Source organism: Corticium candelabrum, chromosome 8 (genome assembly GCF_963422355.1).
Source record: "Corticium candelabrum chromosome 8, ooCorCand1.1, whole genome shotgun sequence".
NCBI lineage: Eukaryota > Metazoa > Porifera > Homoscleromorpha > Homosclerophorida > Plakinidae > Corticium > Corticium candelabrum.
Genome location: NC_085092.1, coordinates 5,991,187 through 6,009,833, shown reverse-complemented (window position 1 = coordinate 6,009,833; position 18,647 = coordinate 5,991,187). Strand labels below are relative to the sequence as shown.

Here is an 18,647-nt window from a genome sequence, read left to right as displayed (position 1 = left end):
GAAAAAGCTTGGTCTCGATTTCGAATCTTGTCAGCTGGAAGCTGGCGACATTCGTGTGAGCCACAGCGTTCGTCGATTGCACAAAGTACTGGAATTGTGCAGAAGTTCTCAGTTTTGTCGAAAGGAAAAGCCAATCGTTTACCTGTTTGATTCAGAACACGGTGAAACCCAATCTGCGGAATACGAATCTGTTAGTTTGCAATCGCTCATACGGGAATGCGCACCAACACTGTGGCCGGAAGCTGAATGCGGACTGTTATCTGTGCGACAAGGTAAAGTTAAGGTGAGCACCCGTCCAGCTGTAACTCCAATTGAACCGCTTTGTACGGATAACAACAGACGATGCTTTACAGTAACAATTCGGAAAATGGATGATGCGCACAAACCTGTTGTCAGACGATTCTATTGCAGTAGATCGGAATTGGAAGCAAAGATGATAAACGACGATACGCCTGCTGAGTTCATTCTTGCAAGTGAAGACGGTCTTGCCTCGAAGGCGGGTGAAACACCACAATCTGGCAGATTCGTGATGTTGGAAGATAAATCCATGCGGAAAGTCAAACTAAATTTCAGGAAATTTCAAGAATCGGAAAATGACGATTGGAACTACTCTTCTTTGTACCTAGGAGACGACAGAGTGGACGGGCAAAAGGTGGCATTTATTGAAGAGCGAAAAGTCTCGTCGACTTGCACAATACAAACAGTTACAAGCATGGCAGTGATGCTGTGGAATGCACACGAAGGGAGCACTCGGTCACCGCCCATTGTAATTCACTTTGGCGATGGTTCGGTTCCAGACCCAAGTAAAATGGTGGCTGACTTGTCGGAAGCAGAAAGGTCAAACTTGTGGTGCAGCGTGGGCTGTCAACACACGATCACCATAATGGAAACAACAACTACAGTGGTACCAGATCATTTACCGTTTCGAATACTACAGAATACTTGTGTTGACGACTTCTTTGTTTGGCCTTCTTATCGGATGCTTATTGCAAAAGACCAATCGAGCTTTCGGACTGTATTCGTGCTTCCTCGTAGTAAAAAAGCTGTTTTCCTCGCTACTGTCATCAAGGAAGACGGTGCAAAACAGCATCTGGCAGTGACGGCTACTACAAAGTGCCGCTCTGTTTTGCAATATCTTTCAGCGGTAAACGACGGGTCATCGCCGTGTTTGAAGGGATTGAGAATTGAAGGGATGGCGAGTGAAAGTCGTCTTTTACCACCCAGCTTGCCACTTGGACACGTTCAATGTCCAGATGGGACACTAACGTTGCATCTATTTGATGAGTCATATTATGGAAAGAATGATGCGTTGAAGTCTGCAGAGAAGAAAGATTTGACGGTTTCCAGATGTTTGAAGGAGGGATGTGCCGCGACAACTCAAAAACCATTTGGAAAATGTCTTGTAGACCCTGTCACTTGTTGTCGTTTGCCATACAACCGCTCTGATTTTCCTATTGTGCAGAGCGTCAAACGCAGAGACAATTCAATGAGATCGCTCAATCTTCGTGACGTTGAAATTGTACAAGACGAAGAAACGGTAGACATTGAACTGGATGCGTATCGCTACAGCAGGAAAAGATTGCCGGCAAGAAGAAATACCGATACCGTCAAGGTGAGTATTCGCAATAGAAAGTCAGCAATCGTCGAGTGGCAAGCAGTTGCAGCTTTTGTTGGTTCAATCGTCGATATTACCGGCAAAGGACCGTTTAACTGTGCTCGACCTCCATTCCTTGCTCTAAAAAACTGCAACAGCAAGTCCTCACTGTTGATGCCTAACCCACAACTGGTTGTCGAAAACCTTATCAAGTTGGTTGAAACCAGCGAGCACTACAAGTTGCATGTGGGATTTTGGGAAGAAGTGGAAACTGCTCCATTGATAGCGATCACTGTCATACAAAGTTATCGACCGTTCGTGACTACGCAGTTTCAAGCGCTACGCTCACAGGTAAACAAACTCACTGTTGAAGACGTCATAGAAGCTGTTTCTCTTCAAACAGAGGAGAGTCTGTCAACGTGCATCGTAAAGCATTGTGACGACCACTTCAAAAGGAATGATTCTCTATCTAAGGCTGTTAAAGCCCAGGGTTTGGTTGATATGGTAAAGTGCTTGTGCCTCAAGCTCGAAATTTTAGAGCAAGTAAACGTGCGAGTTACATTTGACTGTCAGCATAGAAACATTTGCAGAAACGAGCAGGTGTGTGTGGCGTTGTCCGACAAGACAGATGAAATCATAAAGAAGTCGCTGACCAAGTTCGACGTAGAACATGCCGATCCCGAGTTGTTTCAGTTGAAATTCGACAGAGAAGATAGCGAAGAAGAAACTTTTGTCGAATCTAGTGATTCATTTCAAACTATTTTGAAGAAGCTCAAATTAGATGCATCTTGCGAAGTTTCCTGTACAATGAAACAGAAGAAAACGCTACAAGTGAAAGTGCAACTGAATGATGAGGAAATTTTGGAGGAACGGATGGAACATCCTCTATTCTATACAATTCAAGAATTTCTCGACGACCGAGCGACGCACCTGAAAGCGAAGGGATTAGATTCAATTACGATCGCGTCGGACATCAATATGTACGTATCCCATGACTCGTTTGATGATCCAGTCTGGATTGTTCCGAGCAACGAACGATTTGATGCGATGATTGAGCAACTGGGAATTGGAAATCAGAAAGAATCGATCACGATTATCATCGAACTAAGGGATCCTAAATAAGTTAGTGTTTGTGTTTTTATTTAGTATTGCATGCTGCGAGTTTTTGATATCTATTAGTGCATAAAACGCGATTGTGCAACCAAGGCCTTGAACCGTTGTCGGTCAATAGAGTTAGAAATGTACTCAATTGTTGCTTTGTATGAACGTATGGTAAGAATTGCGCGTCGGCTGATTTTACTACTTGTTAATTAATTAACTCATGTGTGATTCACATGTCTATGCAACATGAATATGGTCAAACATTGTTATCATCCCAGGAGCGGAAGCGTCAGAGAATCGGCGGATAGTAACGCCGACCCTAGACCAGCTACTAAATGACTCGCCACGCCTACTGCGCATGCGCTCGTTGTCACAAGAGCGGATGAGGCCAATTATCTAAGAGTTGCGATGGCGCACACGTGACTGAGAGTGTTTATAACATGTCTTAGCATACCAGTATGTATCTAGAGCGTATCGAAAATAAATTTGCTCACTCAATTGGCAAGCTCTTCTAGATAATTAGATTTATGATCTACAATGTCCTCCAATATGTACGTGTGGGTGAGCATGCAGTTGTTCAGTCGTTCTTTATCATATAGTGTAGCAGAGGTAGGTGAGAGTATTAGAGTTGAGCAAGCGCGCGCTACGCGGTCTGGAACTCACGACTTGTGTTGCGCACGCGTGGCCAAGCAGTGGCGATGGCTTTGCTGCAACGTCTTGTAAGACTTTCGCGCACAATAATTGACGTTGTTACTGAATTTTATGTGTCTAGCTTCTCATCAATCTGTGTGCTTGTCTACTATGTCAATGTAGCGCATTTTATCTCCCAGGAGTTGCTCCAGTAGAATACAAGCGAGGAGAAGAGCTAGAAATTAAGGTAAACGTTTACACAATGAGCCACGCAACGCCCCATTGACCTACAACCGGACTTTCGCGCCGTGCGGCGAAATGTGTTTTCTTAGGCCGTCAAGATGACAAGTGTCAAGACACAGCTACCGTATGATTACTATTCGTTACCATTCTGCAAGCCAGCGAAGGGAATTCACTACAAATCAGAGAATCTAGGTCATTTTGATTGCATGACGTTATTATACGGGATAGTGAGACGTAGTATACGGGATAGTAAGTGATAGTGAGACGTAGTTATACGGGATAGTGACACATTATTCATATACGGGATACGGTTAATGCGTCATGGTGGATAGTGAGAGTAAAATGTTATCATATAGGATAGTGAAACGCTATTATACGTTATTATACGGGATAATAAACGTCATTATACGGGATATTGAGACTTTGAGTATGACTTTTATTGTGTGTGTAGGAGAGGTTCTGCGAGGAGATCGCATTGTCAGCACTCCCTATAAGGTATTGTCTATCATCTTCCATGTGTTTGTTGACTCGGGTTATTTTGTCTTTAGGTGCATGTACTTAAAGACGAGAAATGTCATGCTCTGTGCTTCAGCGGTGGCCCATTGAAGTTCAATCCTCATCAGTCGAGCTCGTTCCACAATCGTATCAGTAAAGATTATGCCATTCACATGTTTGTCACTTGTCATACGATTGTCAGTGTTCAACAAATTTTTGAAACAATTGGTTGCACCTGAATGATATTTTAGGCAGTTGCCTTTACATATAGGAGTTCGTAGCACTTGCCAAAATTTTACTATTTGGACAGACACCATACATACATATTACTATCTTCTAATATTATTTACATTTTTTCTCCATCATACATTGTATTGGGTGTCACAGGAAGAAATTGATTTTTATGTTGAATTCAAATCGTACTGGCTGCACATGTGAGCCATAGGTGATACGTAAGTGGACAAACTATTATGAGCCAATGTGTGCAAATTGTGTGTATATATATATATATATATATATATATATATATATATATTTATATATTTATATATTTATATATTTAAACAGAACTAACTACCAAATTCTACACTACGCTACGGTGGGTATATCCCAACTATCAATGTCCTGTACTTCAAGTTGAATTCTTCTGAACAACATCCTTGCATTGTATTTCCACAACTGTACCGAAAGTTGTTGCGTCAAATTCTGGAAAGCTTGATGGAATCGAATTCCGCTGACAGCTGAAGTTTTAGATGCAATAGCTTTTAACGTTTTAATGCTGAACGGAGACCAGAAACCCAATGTTTCCAATACCAAGGGGTAAAAAAGACCACCTGTTGCCAGAACGTTTGCTTCGTGACGTGTGTCCTTCTGTTCTTCACCTGCTTCAGCTGCTGCCCCAGCCCTTACTGCTGCTTTTGTCACGTACAATGGCTGCAATGAGTTTCTGACTGTTATGTCGAAATAAGCTGGTTTGCCCTCTAAAAAGTCAGGATGAAAAACATCACCTGGACGACTTTCGTCACTACCACTGCATCTCACTTCCTTTACCACGTCTTTATTCTCAACTAATAACGCCTGGAAAATGACTTCTGCCAATGCGTTGTGTCTTCTGGTGCGTTCTGGACCTGTACCACAGCTGATGAGGTGATCTCCAAAAGGATCGATGTGTTGACGACAAGTGCACAGGATCGAAGTTGGAGGAGAGGGAAACATCTTAATCCCTAACCAGAGCCGTATAGAAATGACAAACTCATGAGAAAGCATGGAAAGGCCGAGATTAGGGTTTGGTATTGCCCTCAACCACGCTCCCGCATGGGGTGTACTGATGGAATTTAAACGAGCTCTGTCTCTCAAGCTGGCATTGTTCAATAAATATATATATATATATATATACATCGCACTCTCCTGCTTTTTCTCACTAAGTACACACTGAGTATTCAATTTGTTGGACACTGATTTTACCTATTATTTTATTTTTTGTAAATTGCTATCTCTGCTGTTAGGTTGCTTGATAATCTTCCTGTTGCTACAAAGATTCCGTCGGTGGACGATCCAGCTATAGTATGGTTTTGGGTGTGGACGTTTGGTATTGGTTGTGTGATGAATGGATTTTAGGTTCAGTTTGATGATGGATTTCGGCTTGGATTTATGCATGATGGAAAGGTGGGTTTGGTGTTATGTTGATGTGTGATGTTGGCATGTCGATGTTGATGATACATGAGGGTAGGATTTTGTAACGTGTAAGCGTGTGGTCAAGGAATATGAACTTGTCTGTTGTGTTATACGTGCTAAATGATGGACAGATAGACAAATGGATAGATAGATAGACAGACAGACAGACAGACAAATAGACAGATAGACAGACAAATTACAGACAGGCAGACAGACAAATGGACAGACAAACAGATAGACAGACAAATAGGCAGATAGAAAGACAGATAAATAGATAGATAGATGGCAGATAGACAGATAGACAGGCAGACAGACAGACAAATGGACAGACAGATAGACATACAAATAGACAGACAAACAGACAGACAAATGGACAGACACACAAATAGAGAGATAGACAGACAGACCAAGGGCAGTGCTGTGAATAAAACCAAATGGTCATTCAATACTGTTTACATACCAAGCTAAGTACAGAGCTATACAGTACAATGCAATATAGTCCTAGAAAGCAAGTGCATACATTGTAGTTGTAACGGACTACGTTTGCAAGCAATTGGAATAGTTACATAAACGGAGGTCATTCGTTCAATTCAGATGTGTTTCTCAGACTGACAGGGAGACAGATAGGGAGATTTGAAAGGGTGCAGGCATTTGTAGTGATGTGGATTGGCTGGTTGATATGATATTTGGGTCTTGCAGGCGTATGTCAATAATCATCTGGACTTTACCATTAGATATCACCAGGAGGGTGAGACTAGGTGAGAAATCACACACACAAACACACACACACACACACACACACACAACACACACACACACACACACACACACACACACACACACACTGTATTTTGTTCTTGTTAGCGATGATGGAGTGAGAATTGTTGGCTTTGAAGTCAATGCTAGAAGGTATATCATCGTGTGTATTATCACTACTTTTTTACTATCTTATCAGCTTGTTGCTTTTTAGCATTCAATATGATAGTATGAAATCCGAGACTGAGTGCACAATTCCAGAAATGACCAAGTCCAAGCCTTTGTTGATCGAGAAAGAGAGTAAGTTTAAGTCTAGGAAGTTAGATGTAGAATACTAAAATGTTGCATTGGTACAGCTACCGGTGTGTGTGTGTGTGTGTGTGTGTGTGTGTGTGTGTGTGTGTGTGTGTGTGTGTGTGTGTGTGTTTGTGTTACTGTGTGTGTGTGTGTGTGTGTGTGTGTGTGTGTGTGTGTGTGTGTGTGTGTGTGTGTGTTGGTTGTTTGTTATACAAAATCTTGTGCAATATGCTTACTAGCCATTAGAGTGTTGCCAGTGTAGTTGTTGTTGTGTCTCTGTAGAGGAAAGTCAAGTTTGGTTTACGTTTGGAGTGCAGTGGGTGGTGAGTTATTGTTGTGTTGTATTGTGTGGCGAGTTTGTATTTGATGTTGTTGTTGTGTTGACGTGCAGCATAGTAAGATCAGATGGGCATCACGTTGGGACATCTTTCTTGACATGAGTGATGTGCAGGTGATGATTGACAAACAGACAGACAGACTGACTGACTGACAGACAGACAAACAGACAGACACATGACATACAGGTGGACAGACAGACAGACGGACGGACACATGGAATGGTGGACACAGTGTGCTTATACTGTAAATTTGTATTGTTGTTTAGATTCATTGGTTCTCAATTATCAACTCTCTTGTGATTGTCTTGTTTTTGTCTGGTAAGATCGATGAGTGCCTCTACAGTTGATTAACACGGTCAGAATCTGTTTTGTCGGCTTGTAGGCATCTTGGCAATGATCATGATACGAACACTGAGGAAGGACATAGCAAAATACAACAGAGAAGAGGACATGGTAATACAGTGTGTGTGTGTGTGTGTGTGTGTGTGTGTGTGTGTGTGTGTGTGTGTGTGTGTTTGTGTGTGTGTGTGTGTGCGTGTGTGTGTGTGTGTGTGTGTGTGTGCACGTGTGTGTGTGTGCATGCACGTGTGTGTGTGTGTGCGCGTGTATGTGTGTGTGTGCAGGTGTGTGTGTGTGTGTGTGTGTGTGTGTGTGTGTGTGTGTGTGTGTGTGTGTAGGTGTAGGTGTCTGTGTGTGTTGAGAAATTTTTGTGTTTGTAGGATGAGGCTATGGAAGAGACTGGGTGGAAACTTGTCCATGGCGACATTTTTAGACCACCGCAACACTCTCTGTCTCTTACCGTTCTCATTGGATCAGGAATGCATATATTTATGATGACATTGGTAGTGCTTGGTAAGAGTTTGAATGGGATTTTAAACACCTGAACACACACACACACACGCACACGCAGGCAGGCGTGGACAGACACGCACACGGATAGACACACGGACAGACACCACACACACACACACACACACACACACACACGGACAGACACCACACACACACACACACACACACACACACACACACACACACACACACACAAGGACAGACACGCACACGGATAAGCACACAGACAGACACACCACACACACACACACACACACACACACACACACACACACACACACACACACACACACACACAAGGACAGACACAGTTACATGTAAGTGTATATTATTTATCATATCCAATTGTTGGGTGACAATGTGTGGCAATAGGGCTTATACGCATTCGTAACATTTAAATCAATACCTACTATAAAAAGGCTGCAGTGAGACCAAAAATGCGTTTAACGTCTCATTTTCAAGTGTCTTTTTGCATGTAGCTAGCAAACATGGGAACGGGATGCAAACTCACAATAGCTGAACTTGCGTGCAAGACAATGCAGCTATCTATTTGCTGGAACAATGACGGATATAGTCGTGGGGGAGCGCTAATTAGTCACGAATGTTCTTATTCAGGTTGCTCTGCGTTGGACCTAGGGCATTACCTGCACGACTGTGAAGAGGACTCACTACTAAGCAGGTTGTAAGCCATGATTACGTGTGTTGTGCTGGCTGTTGGTTGGCAGTGAGGACATTATGTCAGTTACATCCGGATCTCTAAACCACATGTCTAAACAAACTCATGTGATCTCACCAACGGATTCTAAAAATTTTAGTCAACACTGGAACGATGGCGCTTTGTGAACTAGCTAGATGCAAGTTAAACGTCGAAACACGTCTCTCAAGGCACGCAGTACAACACAGAGCAAGCAATCTACCAAACAACTTACTAGAAGATCAGTTTACATGGTTCATTACGTGTTCGCTAGATGATACACAATGTGACACTCGAAAATGAGACGCTAAATGCATTTTTGGTACCACCGCAACCTTATATAGTATAGTAGTTATTAATTCAAATCTTACGAATGCACATAAGGCCTAGTTGTTGCTTAGTTGTCACTAATTTCTTGAATTGGAAGATTGTTGATATCAAATTTTTTAATGTGTTACCAATTTTGCAACAATCTTAGTTAATGCATTTATTAATTAATAATAAATAGAATAATTAATTGAACGCTAGTTACTCAAACTTAGCTGAATTTTTTTATGAGCAAATGTGCAGTGAATTTTTGTGTCGTATGTTACTCTCAGTCTTGTGTGGCTGTCTCAGTTGCATGCGACTCATTTGTTTTGTGTTTGTCTTACAGTATTGGCCATGTTTGGCATGCTGTCACCTGCAAGTCGGGGAGCTCTCATGTCAGCAAGTATTGTACTTTATGCTTTCATGGGGTAAGATGACGACGACGTGTGTTGTGTTGTGATGGTTGTGTGTGATGTGAAGTGCTGGTCATGTGGTTACTGCATGTCATCATGTGTAAATTAGAGAGAACACATAAAATGTGTTTTGTTCTTGTTGGACGTTTTTCTCTGTGAGGTTCATTTTGTTTTCTGTGTCTGTAAAGTCTTTGTTGATTCACGTGCGTCTATCTTTGTGTTTCTATTTTTAATTGTCTGTCTGTCTGCCTGTCCGTCTGGTTGTCCGTTTGTTCATCTGTCTGTCTGTGTCTGCCTGTCCGTCTGGTTGTCTGTCTGTTTGTCTGCCTGTCTCGTCCGTTTGTTCATCCGTGTGTCTGCCTGTTCGTCTGTTCATCCGTGTGTCTGCCTGTCCGTCTGGTTGTCTATCTGTTTGTCTGCTTGTAAATCTGTCTGTCTGTCTGTCTGTTTATCATTTATTTCTTACATCAAACTATCATACAATTCTGCAAGAACTACAGTAATACAACTAGACTAATGTTCATTGAAAGCTAACATTACAGCAAACTAAAACACTTACCGTATATATAACTAAGACTAATGAGAAAAAAATTGGGGGCTGAGAGAGTCGGGCCTCTCAGACCGACTGCACAACTTGCTAAGTTTCTTGTAGCTATGACTTTAACATTACACTTCTGTAATTGTATGGAGAATCTTTTTCTCCAAAAATCTAAAAATTCTGCAGCATTCGGTCTTCCTGCTTCATCTGATGAAAAGGCTGCCAGTTTCTGCAAAAATTTTCTTGCCTCTTCTCCCCATAATCCGAAATGTTCCATAAACAGTGGAACGACCTTGACTACTGAGCCTTCAGGCAGTTTGTGTTGTTCGTACTTGGCCATCTTTCTGGTTTTTCTTTGATTGGCTGCAACCCCTGTTACCTCAGCAGAGCTTGGGAAAACCTCTGTTTGTCTGTTTGTCTGTCTGTCTGTCAATTACATTTATTTGAACGTTTATCTATCATATATTTCTGCAATGCAAGTAGCTATGTATGCTGTCCAACTACTATCAGTGCTTGTGAACTAAACGAGACTCAGAACATCTTGAAGGAACTAATAACTTTACAAGTAGCTATACTGCATGCAAAGCCTTGTCTGTTTGTCTTTTCGTCTGTCTGTTTGTTTGTTTGTCTGTTTGTCCATTTTTCTGTCTATCTGTCTGTATTTATGAATGTCTGTTCGTCTGTCTGTGTGTCCATCTGTCTGTCTGTCTGTCCATCTGTTTGTCTGTCTGTCTGTCCATCTGTTTGTCTGGCTAGCTGGCTGTCTGTCTGTCCATCTGTTTGTCTGGCTAGCTGGCTGTCTGTCTGTCCATCTGTTTGTTTGTCTGTCTGTCTGTCTGTCTCTTCGTTATTTCTATTTGTTAATATCTTTCTCATCTGTTATACAAAATGTTTAGAATATTTTCTGGCTACTACGCTGGGAGGTTATACAAAACACTCAAAGGCACACAATGGAAGAGAGCAGCTATTGTAGTCAGTATCCTATTCATATTTTAAATCTACATGCCTTAACCTCATCTCATTGTCCCAGACCGGCTCCATGTTTCCATGCGCTGTATTTGGTGTTTGTTTCATCTTGAATTTTTTCATTTGGGGAAAGAAGTCGTCAGGAGCCGTGCGTTGTGCATTGTTTGGAAGGGATGTTGGTTGTTGATGTGTCGATGTGTGTAGGTTCCGTTTACTACAATGCTGGCTTTGTTGTTTATGTTTTTGGGTATTTGTATGCCTCTTGTCACAGTAGGGTTTTACTTTGGCTTTAGAAAACAGGTAAGTGAGGGGATGTTTTGGAAGGTAGACAGATGGAATGACCAACAGAGACAAGCAGGCAGGCAGGCGGACGGTTAGACAGACAGACTGACAGACACAGAGATGGGCAGACAGACAGACAAACACACAGACAAACAAACAGACAGACAGTTAGACAGACAGACATACGGACTGACAGACACAGGCAGGCAGGCGGAGAGATGGACAGACAGATAGACAGACCAACAATAAGACAGATGGACAGGCAGGCAGGCAGGCGGACGGTTAGACAGACAGACTGACAGACTCAGATGGGCAAACAGACACCAGACAGACAGGACAGACAGATACAGAGACACAACCATGTGCACAAACAGAGAGCAGTCGTGACCTCCACAAGCAACGACGTCGATAACAACAAACACGAACTCAAGTTCATGCCAATCACGACAGTAAAATTTTGCCTCTCTTTTTCTCTGTGAATGTAAAGGGTTACGATCATCCGGTAAGAACAAATCAGATTCCACGACAAGTTCCTGACCAACCATGGTACATGCATCTGAGCATCGGGTAGAGAGAGACCACTCACTCCTATCTGTTTTGTTGTCATGTCTGACGTTTTTTGTTGTTATTTGTTAGAGTTCTCACGTCTGGTGTTCTTCCATTCGGTGCTGTGTTCATCGAGCTTTTCTTTATATTTTCGGTATGACATGATGATTGTTCGTCGCTTATTTGTCTGTCTGTTTGTCTGTTTATTTGTTTGTCCGTCTATCTGCATTGCTTTGTTTGTTTGTGTGTCTGTGTATTTGTATCTGTTTATTTGTTTTTTCTGTTTATTTGTTGTCTGTCTGCATTTCTCTGTTTATTTGTTTGTCTGTCTGTTTGTCTGTTTATTTGTTTGTCTGTTTATTTGTTTGTCTGTCTGCATTACTCTGTTTATTTGTGTGTCTGTTTATTTGTTTGTCTGTCTGTTTGTGTGTGTTTGTCTGTCTGCATTGCTCTGTTTATTTGTCTGTCTGTCTTTTGTTTGTTTGTCTGTTTATTTGTCTTTGCTTGTGTGTTTGTCTCTGTGTGTGTGTGTGTGTGTGTGTGTGTGTGTGTGTGTGTGTGTGTGTGTGTGTCTGTCTGTTTGTCTGTCTGTTGTTCTGTCTGTTTGTCTGTCTGTTGTTCTGTCTGTTTGTCTGTTTATGTCTGTCTGTCTGTTTGTCTGGTTATGTCTGTCTGTCTGTCTGTCTGTGTTGGCCTGTTTGTTTGTTTATTTGTCTGTGTTGGTCGGTTCATTTGTTTGTCTGTCTGTCTGCGTTGGTCTTTGTTTGCTATTGTTTGTGTATCAGTTTGTTGGCATTGATTTGCTTGGTGTGTGTAGGCGATCTGGCAGAATCAGTTCTACTATCTGTTTGGTATTTTGTTTCTCGTCTTCATCATTCTCATCATCTGTTGTTCGGAGATCACGATAGTCTTGATCTATTTTCAACTGTGTGGCGAGGTGAGTGAGGCAGCGGATACACGAGATTTGTTGTGAGATGTCGGAGCGCGAGTGGCAGTGTGGAGCGTCATGTAGATTGAATGCAGGGATTTTGTAGGGTGTGTGTGCGCATTTGTCTGTCACTGTGTGTCCATTTGTCTGTCAGTGTGTGTCCATTTGTCTGTCATTGTGTGTCTATTTGTCTGTCAGTGTGTGTCCATTTGTCTGTCATTGTGTGTGTCCATTTGTCTGTCATCATGTGTGTCCATTTGTCTGTCATCATGTGTGTCCATTTGTCTGTCAGTGCATGTTTCCATTTGTCTGTCAGTGTGTGTGTCCATTTGTCTGTCATCGTGTGTGTCCATTTGTCTGTCATCGTGTGTCCATTTGTCTGTCAGTGTGCGTGTCCATTTGTCTGTCATCGTGTGTCCATTTATGTCATCTTGTGTCCATTTGTCTGTCAGTGCGTGTTTCCATTTGTCTGTCAGTGCGTGTTTCCATTTGTCTGTCAGTGTGCGTGTCCATTTGTCTGTCAGTGTGTGTTTCCATTTGTCTGTCAATGCGTGTGTCCATTTGTCTGTCATCGTGTGTCCATTTGTCTGTCATTGTGTGTCCATTTGTCTGTCATCGTGTGTCCATTTGTCTGTCATTGTGTGTCCATTTGTCTGTCATCTTGTGTCCATTTGTCTGTCAGTGCGTGTTTCCATTTGTCTGTCAGTGCGTGTTTCCATTTGTCTGTCAGTGCATGTTTCCATTTGTCTGTCAGTGTGCGTGTCCATTTGTCTGTCAGTGTGCGTTTCCATTTGTCTGTCAATGCGTGTGTCCATTTGTCTGTCATCGTGTTTCCATTTGTCTGTCAGTGCGTGTTTCCATTTGTCTGTCAGTGCGTGTTTCCATTTGTCTGTCAGTGTGCGTGTCCATTTGTCTGTCAGTGTGCGTGTCCATTTGCCTGTCAGTGCGTGTTTCCATTTGTCTGTCAGTGTGTGTGTCCATTTGTCTGTCATCGTGTGTCCATTTGTCTGTCAGTGCGTGTTTCCATTTGTCTCTGTGTGTGTGTGTGTCCATTTGTCTGGCAGTGCGTGTGTCCATTTGTCTGTCAGTGTGTCCATTTGTCTGTGTGTGTGTGTCCATTTTGTCTGTCAGTGTGTGTGTGTCCATTTGTCTGTCAGTGTGTGTGTCCATTCATCTGTCGTATGTGTGTGTGTGTGTGTGTGTGTATGTAAAAGCATCGAAGCTCCCAAGTGTTGCAACTAACGGTAAACCATTCTCTTAATTTACTAATCCATTACAGAACTACCACTGGTGGTGGAGATCATTCTTCCTCTCTGGCGGTTCTGCACTCTACGTCCTCATCTACTCCATCTTCTACTTCCATTCAAAGGTACGTAACACACTCCCCACCCACTCACCACTCACCTTACCTTCGTTTCTTGCAGCTCGAAATCACCGAATTCATACCAGCACTTCTCTACTTCAGCTACAGCGGCCTCATCATCCTAACGTTCTGGCTCCTCACAGGAACCATCGGCTTCTGGGCGACCTACTACTTCATCGGACGGATCTACTCCGAGGTCAAGATAGACTAGACAAGGGGCACGACGTAGGGTAAACAGTAGGGGGTGTGAGGGAAGTGTACGACATCGTGATGTAGTCATTTGAGTATTAGGTTTGAAGGAATTTGTTTCTTTCCAACATAACGAGTCTACAGTATGTAAAACGAGTCCGCAAACGGCTGCTCATTGAGCGGAGGTGAATCCCTGCGGTAGGACGCCGTCTCCCTGACACAAACGATTGATACTGTCGTCTGCCTCTCCCTGCCACATGACGTCACGGTATCACAACTACGCATGCGCAGTGATTAAACCACAACCACTCACCATTCCTCTCACTGCTCCGCACAGCGCGTATGTTTTGTAAGTACCCGTCATTCGGCCCGTTTTCTCGTCAACCTGTCAGAGTTTTGAGGCGCGAAACGTTAACACATCGAATCGGGTCGATACCCAAAAAGGGGCCTCACCTCTGAAACATTGATTTGGACCGATGCGTAGTCTTTCGCGTGTATAATCCGGTTCGTTGACGAACTATAAAGTTTAAGACGGCGATTTCAGCGACGTTTTTGTCACCACGTGGTCTGAAGTAGAACGAGAACGTACCATTTACGTGGTATGTACATGTCGACGTAGTCTCCCGCGTCGTCCTGCATCGCTACGGCCGCTCCGAAGTCTACAACACTCGCAAAACGAAAGAAACTGTGACTCAAGATCCCGTATAATCATGCCTACGCCTCGACTACCCAGATTACACCTCGCGCAAAATTTTTGATGTCAATTAATTAATTAACTAAACAAGAGTGAAGACAGAAGCCTTACCAATGTATTCTAAAATTTTATGCATATTTGCAGTCGAGATAAAAATACTAAACACAGAACTTAGAGGTAAAGGGTACATGCGTGGGTGGAACCCGCTGCACTAGTCACGTGATCGATCCATGCTGTTATATTATCTAATCACTCGAAAGCATACGCTACGACTTAGTCTGGTGTTCAACTTGAGTCCAGGCTGCAGGTGCCTACAGCGAAGAAACCAGACAACATCATAATTAATAAATTATTACCATTAATGTATTACTCAAAATTAATATCAATAATAAAATAATATAACAACAGTAATAATAATTAATTGTGATGTAGGACTTACCCATTCATGTCCTCCTGCTTTCTTTATTTCTGCTCGTTTGTCGATGTTGTTCGAGAGCAGTTGACTTCTGAACACGAGACCTTTTGTCTTCTCGATGACCTGCTGATACACAGACTGTACAGGTGAATTCATTACGACATGACCCTGCAGCACAACAAAATGGTAAACGTCAACCGAGTACGACACACACAAACCAGACTTTTCATCTCACTTATGATACAATTAATTAATTAATTATTAGTTATTAAATTATTAACAATATAATTATTATATATTATTGATTATATTATTGATTGGCTAATATTATTGTCAACTGTTTGATAGCTAGACTGACTAGTTTTGAGTCAATCTTTGCATCGAGAGGTGAGTTGCGTATCATGTTTACAATCCACTTTTCTGCTTCCTCTGGTGTCATGTTCAGTTTCTCTGCCAGCATACTAAACAAGCCAATCGACGATCAATAGACAGACAGACAGACAGACAGACAGACAGACAAATGGACAAACACACAAACAGACAGACAAACAGACAGAAAGACAACCAGACACACAGACAGACAGATGGACATACAGATGGACAAACACACAAACAGACAGACAAACAAAAACAGACTGACAGACAGACAAACACACAAACAGACATACAAACAAACAGACAGATGGACAGACACAGATGGAAAAACACACAAACAGACAGATAGACAACAAACAGACAGATAGACAACAAACAGACAGACAGACAGACAAACAAACAGACAAATGAAAAGACACATAGACATACAGATAGACAAACAAACAAACAGACAAACAAACAGACACACACACACACAGACACAGACACAGACACACACAGACAAACAAACAAACACATAAAATTACACAGACACACGGACAGACAACAGACAGACAGATGGACAGACACATAAACAGACGTCTAGATAGACAAACAGACAGATAGAAACACACACAAACAGAGATATATAGCCAGACTGACGGACAGACAGACAGACATACAGACTAATGGACATACACATAGACAAACAAACAAATAAATCACTACACAAAACAAGCAAGCACACAAACAGCTAAACATAAACAAATAACTAAAGCATGCAACATGATCACTTGCAGTCACCTGATTCGAATACATCGATGAATCTGACAGAACGTCTCGAATATCATGAGACGTGCGTTCTCGATGAAATCGTCGTGACAAGCCACCAAGAAAAAGTCATTCAACAAAACCTGAAAAGAACAACCAAAGCAGCCATACAATGTGCACAAAGACAACAAGCTTGTGGACTCACCTCTTCACACTCTCGGAGTTTCTGCTGGGCACCGTCAAAGTCAAAGTTCACGTACAAACATTCGACGAATTCGGTGATAGGATCTTGATATGCATATGATTCCTACGGGATACGGAATGACAGTGTTGTAATAGATGGAAATGATTGTAGATGTGTATGTTTGTAAACTCATTAAAGCAAAGCAAACAAACAAACATAAAGATGGATAAACAGATACAAAGATAGACAACCAATAAACAAACAAATAAACAAAAAGGTAAACAAACAAATAGGCAGACAGACAAACAAACAGACAAACAAACACATACAAATAAATAGACAAACAGATAAACAAACAAACAGACAAACAGATAAACAAACAAACAGACAAACAGATAAACAAACAAACAGATAAACAAACAAACAGATAAACAAACAAACAGATAAACAAACAAACAGATAAACAAAGACAGACAAATAAACAGACACAAACAAACAGACAAATAAACAGACAAACAAACAAACAGATAAACAAACAGATAAACAAATAAATAGACAAAAAGACACACAAACAGATAAACAAATAGACAAACAAGCAGATACATAAACAGACAAATAAACAGACAAACAAACAGATAAACAAACAGACAGATAAACAAACAAACAGATAAACAAAGACAGACAAACAAACAGACAAATAAACAGACACAAACAAACAGATAAACAAACAGACAAACAAACAGATAAACAAATAAATAGACAAAAAGACACACAAACAGATAAACAAATAGACAAACAAGCAGATACATAAACAGACAAATAAACAGACAAACAAACAGATAAACAAACAGACAGACAAACAAACACACAAACAAACAAATAAACAAACATAAACAAACAGACAGACAAACAGATAAGCAAACATATAATTAAATAAATAAAAAGTTAAACAAACAAACAAATACTATTTGCTTTACATAAACCTACAACATAATTGCCATTGTATCTCATACCCGTTGGATAACTTTCACGAGATCTTTCACTAACGTTCGCTTCCTCCCAGTTGCATGCACCACAACTGCTGTTGTGAGATACCGTAGAACGTGTGGACACATTGTCTGAATAGCATTCAAATATCTACAGAACTCAAATGTAAACAAGTAAACAAATGGTCGTCATGATGTGATGCTTTACGGTTGTGAATAGAGAAACAACTCGATGAGGCTTTCTCTGCCTTTTGCAGGAGCAAGATTGAAGAAAACAAAGAGACTCCAGTGAATAAGCCAAGCTCGTTGTTGTAGAAGTTGTAACGGTGAAGCAGACTGAAATAATAAAATTAGTCAATGTTGTCTAATGTATTGTGAGATGCATCCCTCCAATACAATAGTCTAGTGTATTGTGAGATGCATCCCTCCAATACAATAGTCCACTGTGAGATGCATCCCTCCAATACAATAGTCCACTGTGAGATGCATCCCTCCAATACAATAGTCTAGTGTATTGTGAGATGCATCCCTCCAATACAATAGTCTAGTGTATTGTGTGAGATGCATCCCTCCAATACAATAGTCTAGTCTATTGTGAGATGCATTCCTACAATACATAGTCTGTGAGATGCATCCCTCTAATACAATAGTCTAGTGTATTATGATGCATCCCTCCAATACAATAGTCTAATGTATTGTGAGATGCATCCCTTCCAATACAATAGTCTAGTGTATTGTGAGATGCATCCCTCCAATACAATAGTCTAGTGTACTGTGAGATGCATCCCTCCAATACAATAATCTACTGTATTGAAGAAATGCATTCCTTCATTGTGGACTGAAAAATCACTTACCGAGGCATCAACGACCTCCTTGAGTCTCATCATATCGTCATATGCCACATCCCAGTTCTGCATAAGAATCTCACTAGCCAACTTGCCCCACAGTGTGTTAATGGTATTTTTGTCATCACTTGGAGTCTAGAAATGAAGTTAATACTGCATGACATAAATTGCTATACTGACACAATCATGC

General features: G+C 41.4%; 5 protein-coding genes across 5 annotated transcripts in view; 2 read left to right on the top strand and 3 right to left on the bottom strand.

The window, feature by feature from the left end:
- The first annotated feature begins 3,302 nt into the window (after nt 1–3,302).
- On the top strand, nt 3,303–14,341 carry LOC134183306 (transmembrane 9 superfamily member 4-like). The gene is made up of 24 exons (XM_062650802.1): nt 3,303–3,414; nt 3,468–3,572; nt 3,658–3,760; nt 4,020–4,063; nt 4,117–4,238; nt 5,569–5,626; nt 5,681–5,728; nt 6,437–6,495; nt 6,602–6,646; nt 6,708–6,793; nt 7,073–7,113; nt 7,182–7,241; nt 7,395–7,446; nt 7,511–7,581; nt 7,848–7,980; nt 9,330–9,411; nt 10,831–10,906; nt 10,965–11,048; nt 11,105–11,200; nt 11,670–11,749; nt 11,819–11,882; nt 12,546–12,665; nt 13,936–14,025; nt 14,081–14,341. The coding sequence occupies exons 1-24, from the start codon at nt 3,394–3,396 to the stop codon at nt 14,228–14,230; spliced, it is 1,890 nt and encodes a 629-aa protein (XP_062506786.1). The 5' UTR covers nt 3,303–3,393; the 3' UTR covers nt 14,231–14,341.
- Nucleotides 4,627–5,417, bottom strand: LOC134183309 (uncharacterized). Its single transcript, XM_062650805.1, has one exon. The coding sequence runs from the start codon at nt 5,327–5,329 to the stop codon at nt 4,652–4,654; it is 678 nt and encodes a 225-aa protein (XP_062506789.1). The 5' UTR covers nt 5,330–5,417; the 3' UTR covers nt 4,627–4,651.
- On the top strand, nt 12,674–13,883 carry LOC134183308 (uncharacterized). Its single transcript, XM_062650804.1, has one exon. It carries the CDS (start codon nt 12,746–12,748, stop codon nt 13,865–13,867), a length of 1,122 nt encoding a protein of 373 aa, XP_062506788.1. The 5' UTR covers nt 12,674–12,745; the 3' UTR covers nt 13,868–13,883.
- Nucleotides 14,288–14,918, bottom strand: LOC134183310 (small ribosomal subunit protein eS21-like). The gene is made up of 4 exons (XM_062650806.1): nt 14,798–14,918; nt 14,662–14,725; nt 14,522–14,593; nt 14,288–14,458 (listed from the first exon to the last, which is right to left on the bottom strand). Exons 1-4 carry the CDS (start codon nt 14,845–14,847, stop codon nt 14,381–14,383), a joined length of 264 nt encoding a protein of 87 aa, XP_062506790.1. The 5' UTR covers nt 14,848–14,918; the 3' UTR covers nt 14,288–14,380.
- Nucleotides 14,919–14,975: 57 nt separating this feature from the next.
- The window catches only part of LOC134183307 (eukaryotic translation initiation factor 3 subunit E-like), a 6,608-nt gene continuing 2,936 nt past the window's right edge, over nt 14,976–18,647 (bottom strand). The window contains exons 7-14 of the mRNA XM_062650803.1: nt 18,467–18,592; nt 17,821–17,948; nt 17,640–17,763; nt 16,648–16,749; nt 16,476–16,585; nt 15,676–15,778; nt 15,342–15,485; nt 14,976–15,213 (exon numbers count right to left, since the gene is read on the bottom strand). Of these exons, the coding sequence (XP_062506787.1) occupies nt 15,169–15,213; nt 15,342–15,485; nt 15,676–15,778; nt 16,476–16,585; nt 16,648–16,749; nt 17,640–17,763; nt 17,821–17,948; nt 18,467–18,592 (882 nt within the window). The 3' untranslated portion in view covers nt 14,976–15,168. The remainder of the gene's footprint in view (nt 15,214–15,341; nt 15,486–15,675; nt 15,779–16,475; nt 16,586–16,647; nt 16,750–17,639; nt 17,764–17,820; nt 17,949–18,466; nt 18,593–18,647) is intronic.

Coding starts and splice junctions, on each gene's coding strand:
- LOC134183309 (XM_062650805.1), bottom strand. CDS start 5,329: ATGCTTTCTCATGAGTTTGTCATTTCTATACGGCTCTGGTTAGGGATT.
- LOC134183310 (XM_062650806.1), bottom strand. CDS start 14,847: ATGCAGGACGACGCGGGAGACTACGTCGACATGTACATACCACGTAAA. Junction 14,726..14,797: donor ATGTACATACCACGTAAATG/GTACGTTCTCGT, acceptor TAAACTTTATAG/TTCGTCAACGAACCGGATTA. Junction 14,594..14,661: donor TCCAAATCAATGTTTCAGAG/GTGAGGCCCCTT, acceptor AAACTCTGACAG/GTTGACGAGAAAACGGGCCG.
- LOC134183306 (XM_062650802.1), top strand. CDS start 3,394: ATGGCTTTGCTGCAACGTCTT. Junction 6,794..7,072: donor TTTGTTGATCGAGAAAGAGA/GTAAGTTTAAGT, acceptor GTGTCTCTGTAG/AGGAAAGTCAAGTTTGGTTT. Junction 7,114..7,181: donor CGTTTGGAGTGCAGTGGGTG/GTGAGTTATTGT, acceptor GTTGACGTGCAG/CATAGTAAGATCAGATGGGC.
- LOC134183308 (XM_062650804.1), top strand. CDS start 12,746: ATGCAGGGATTTTGTAGGGTGTGTGTGCGCATTTGTCTGTCACTGTGT.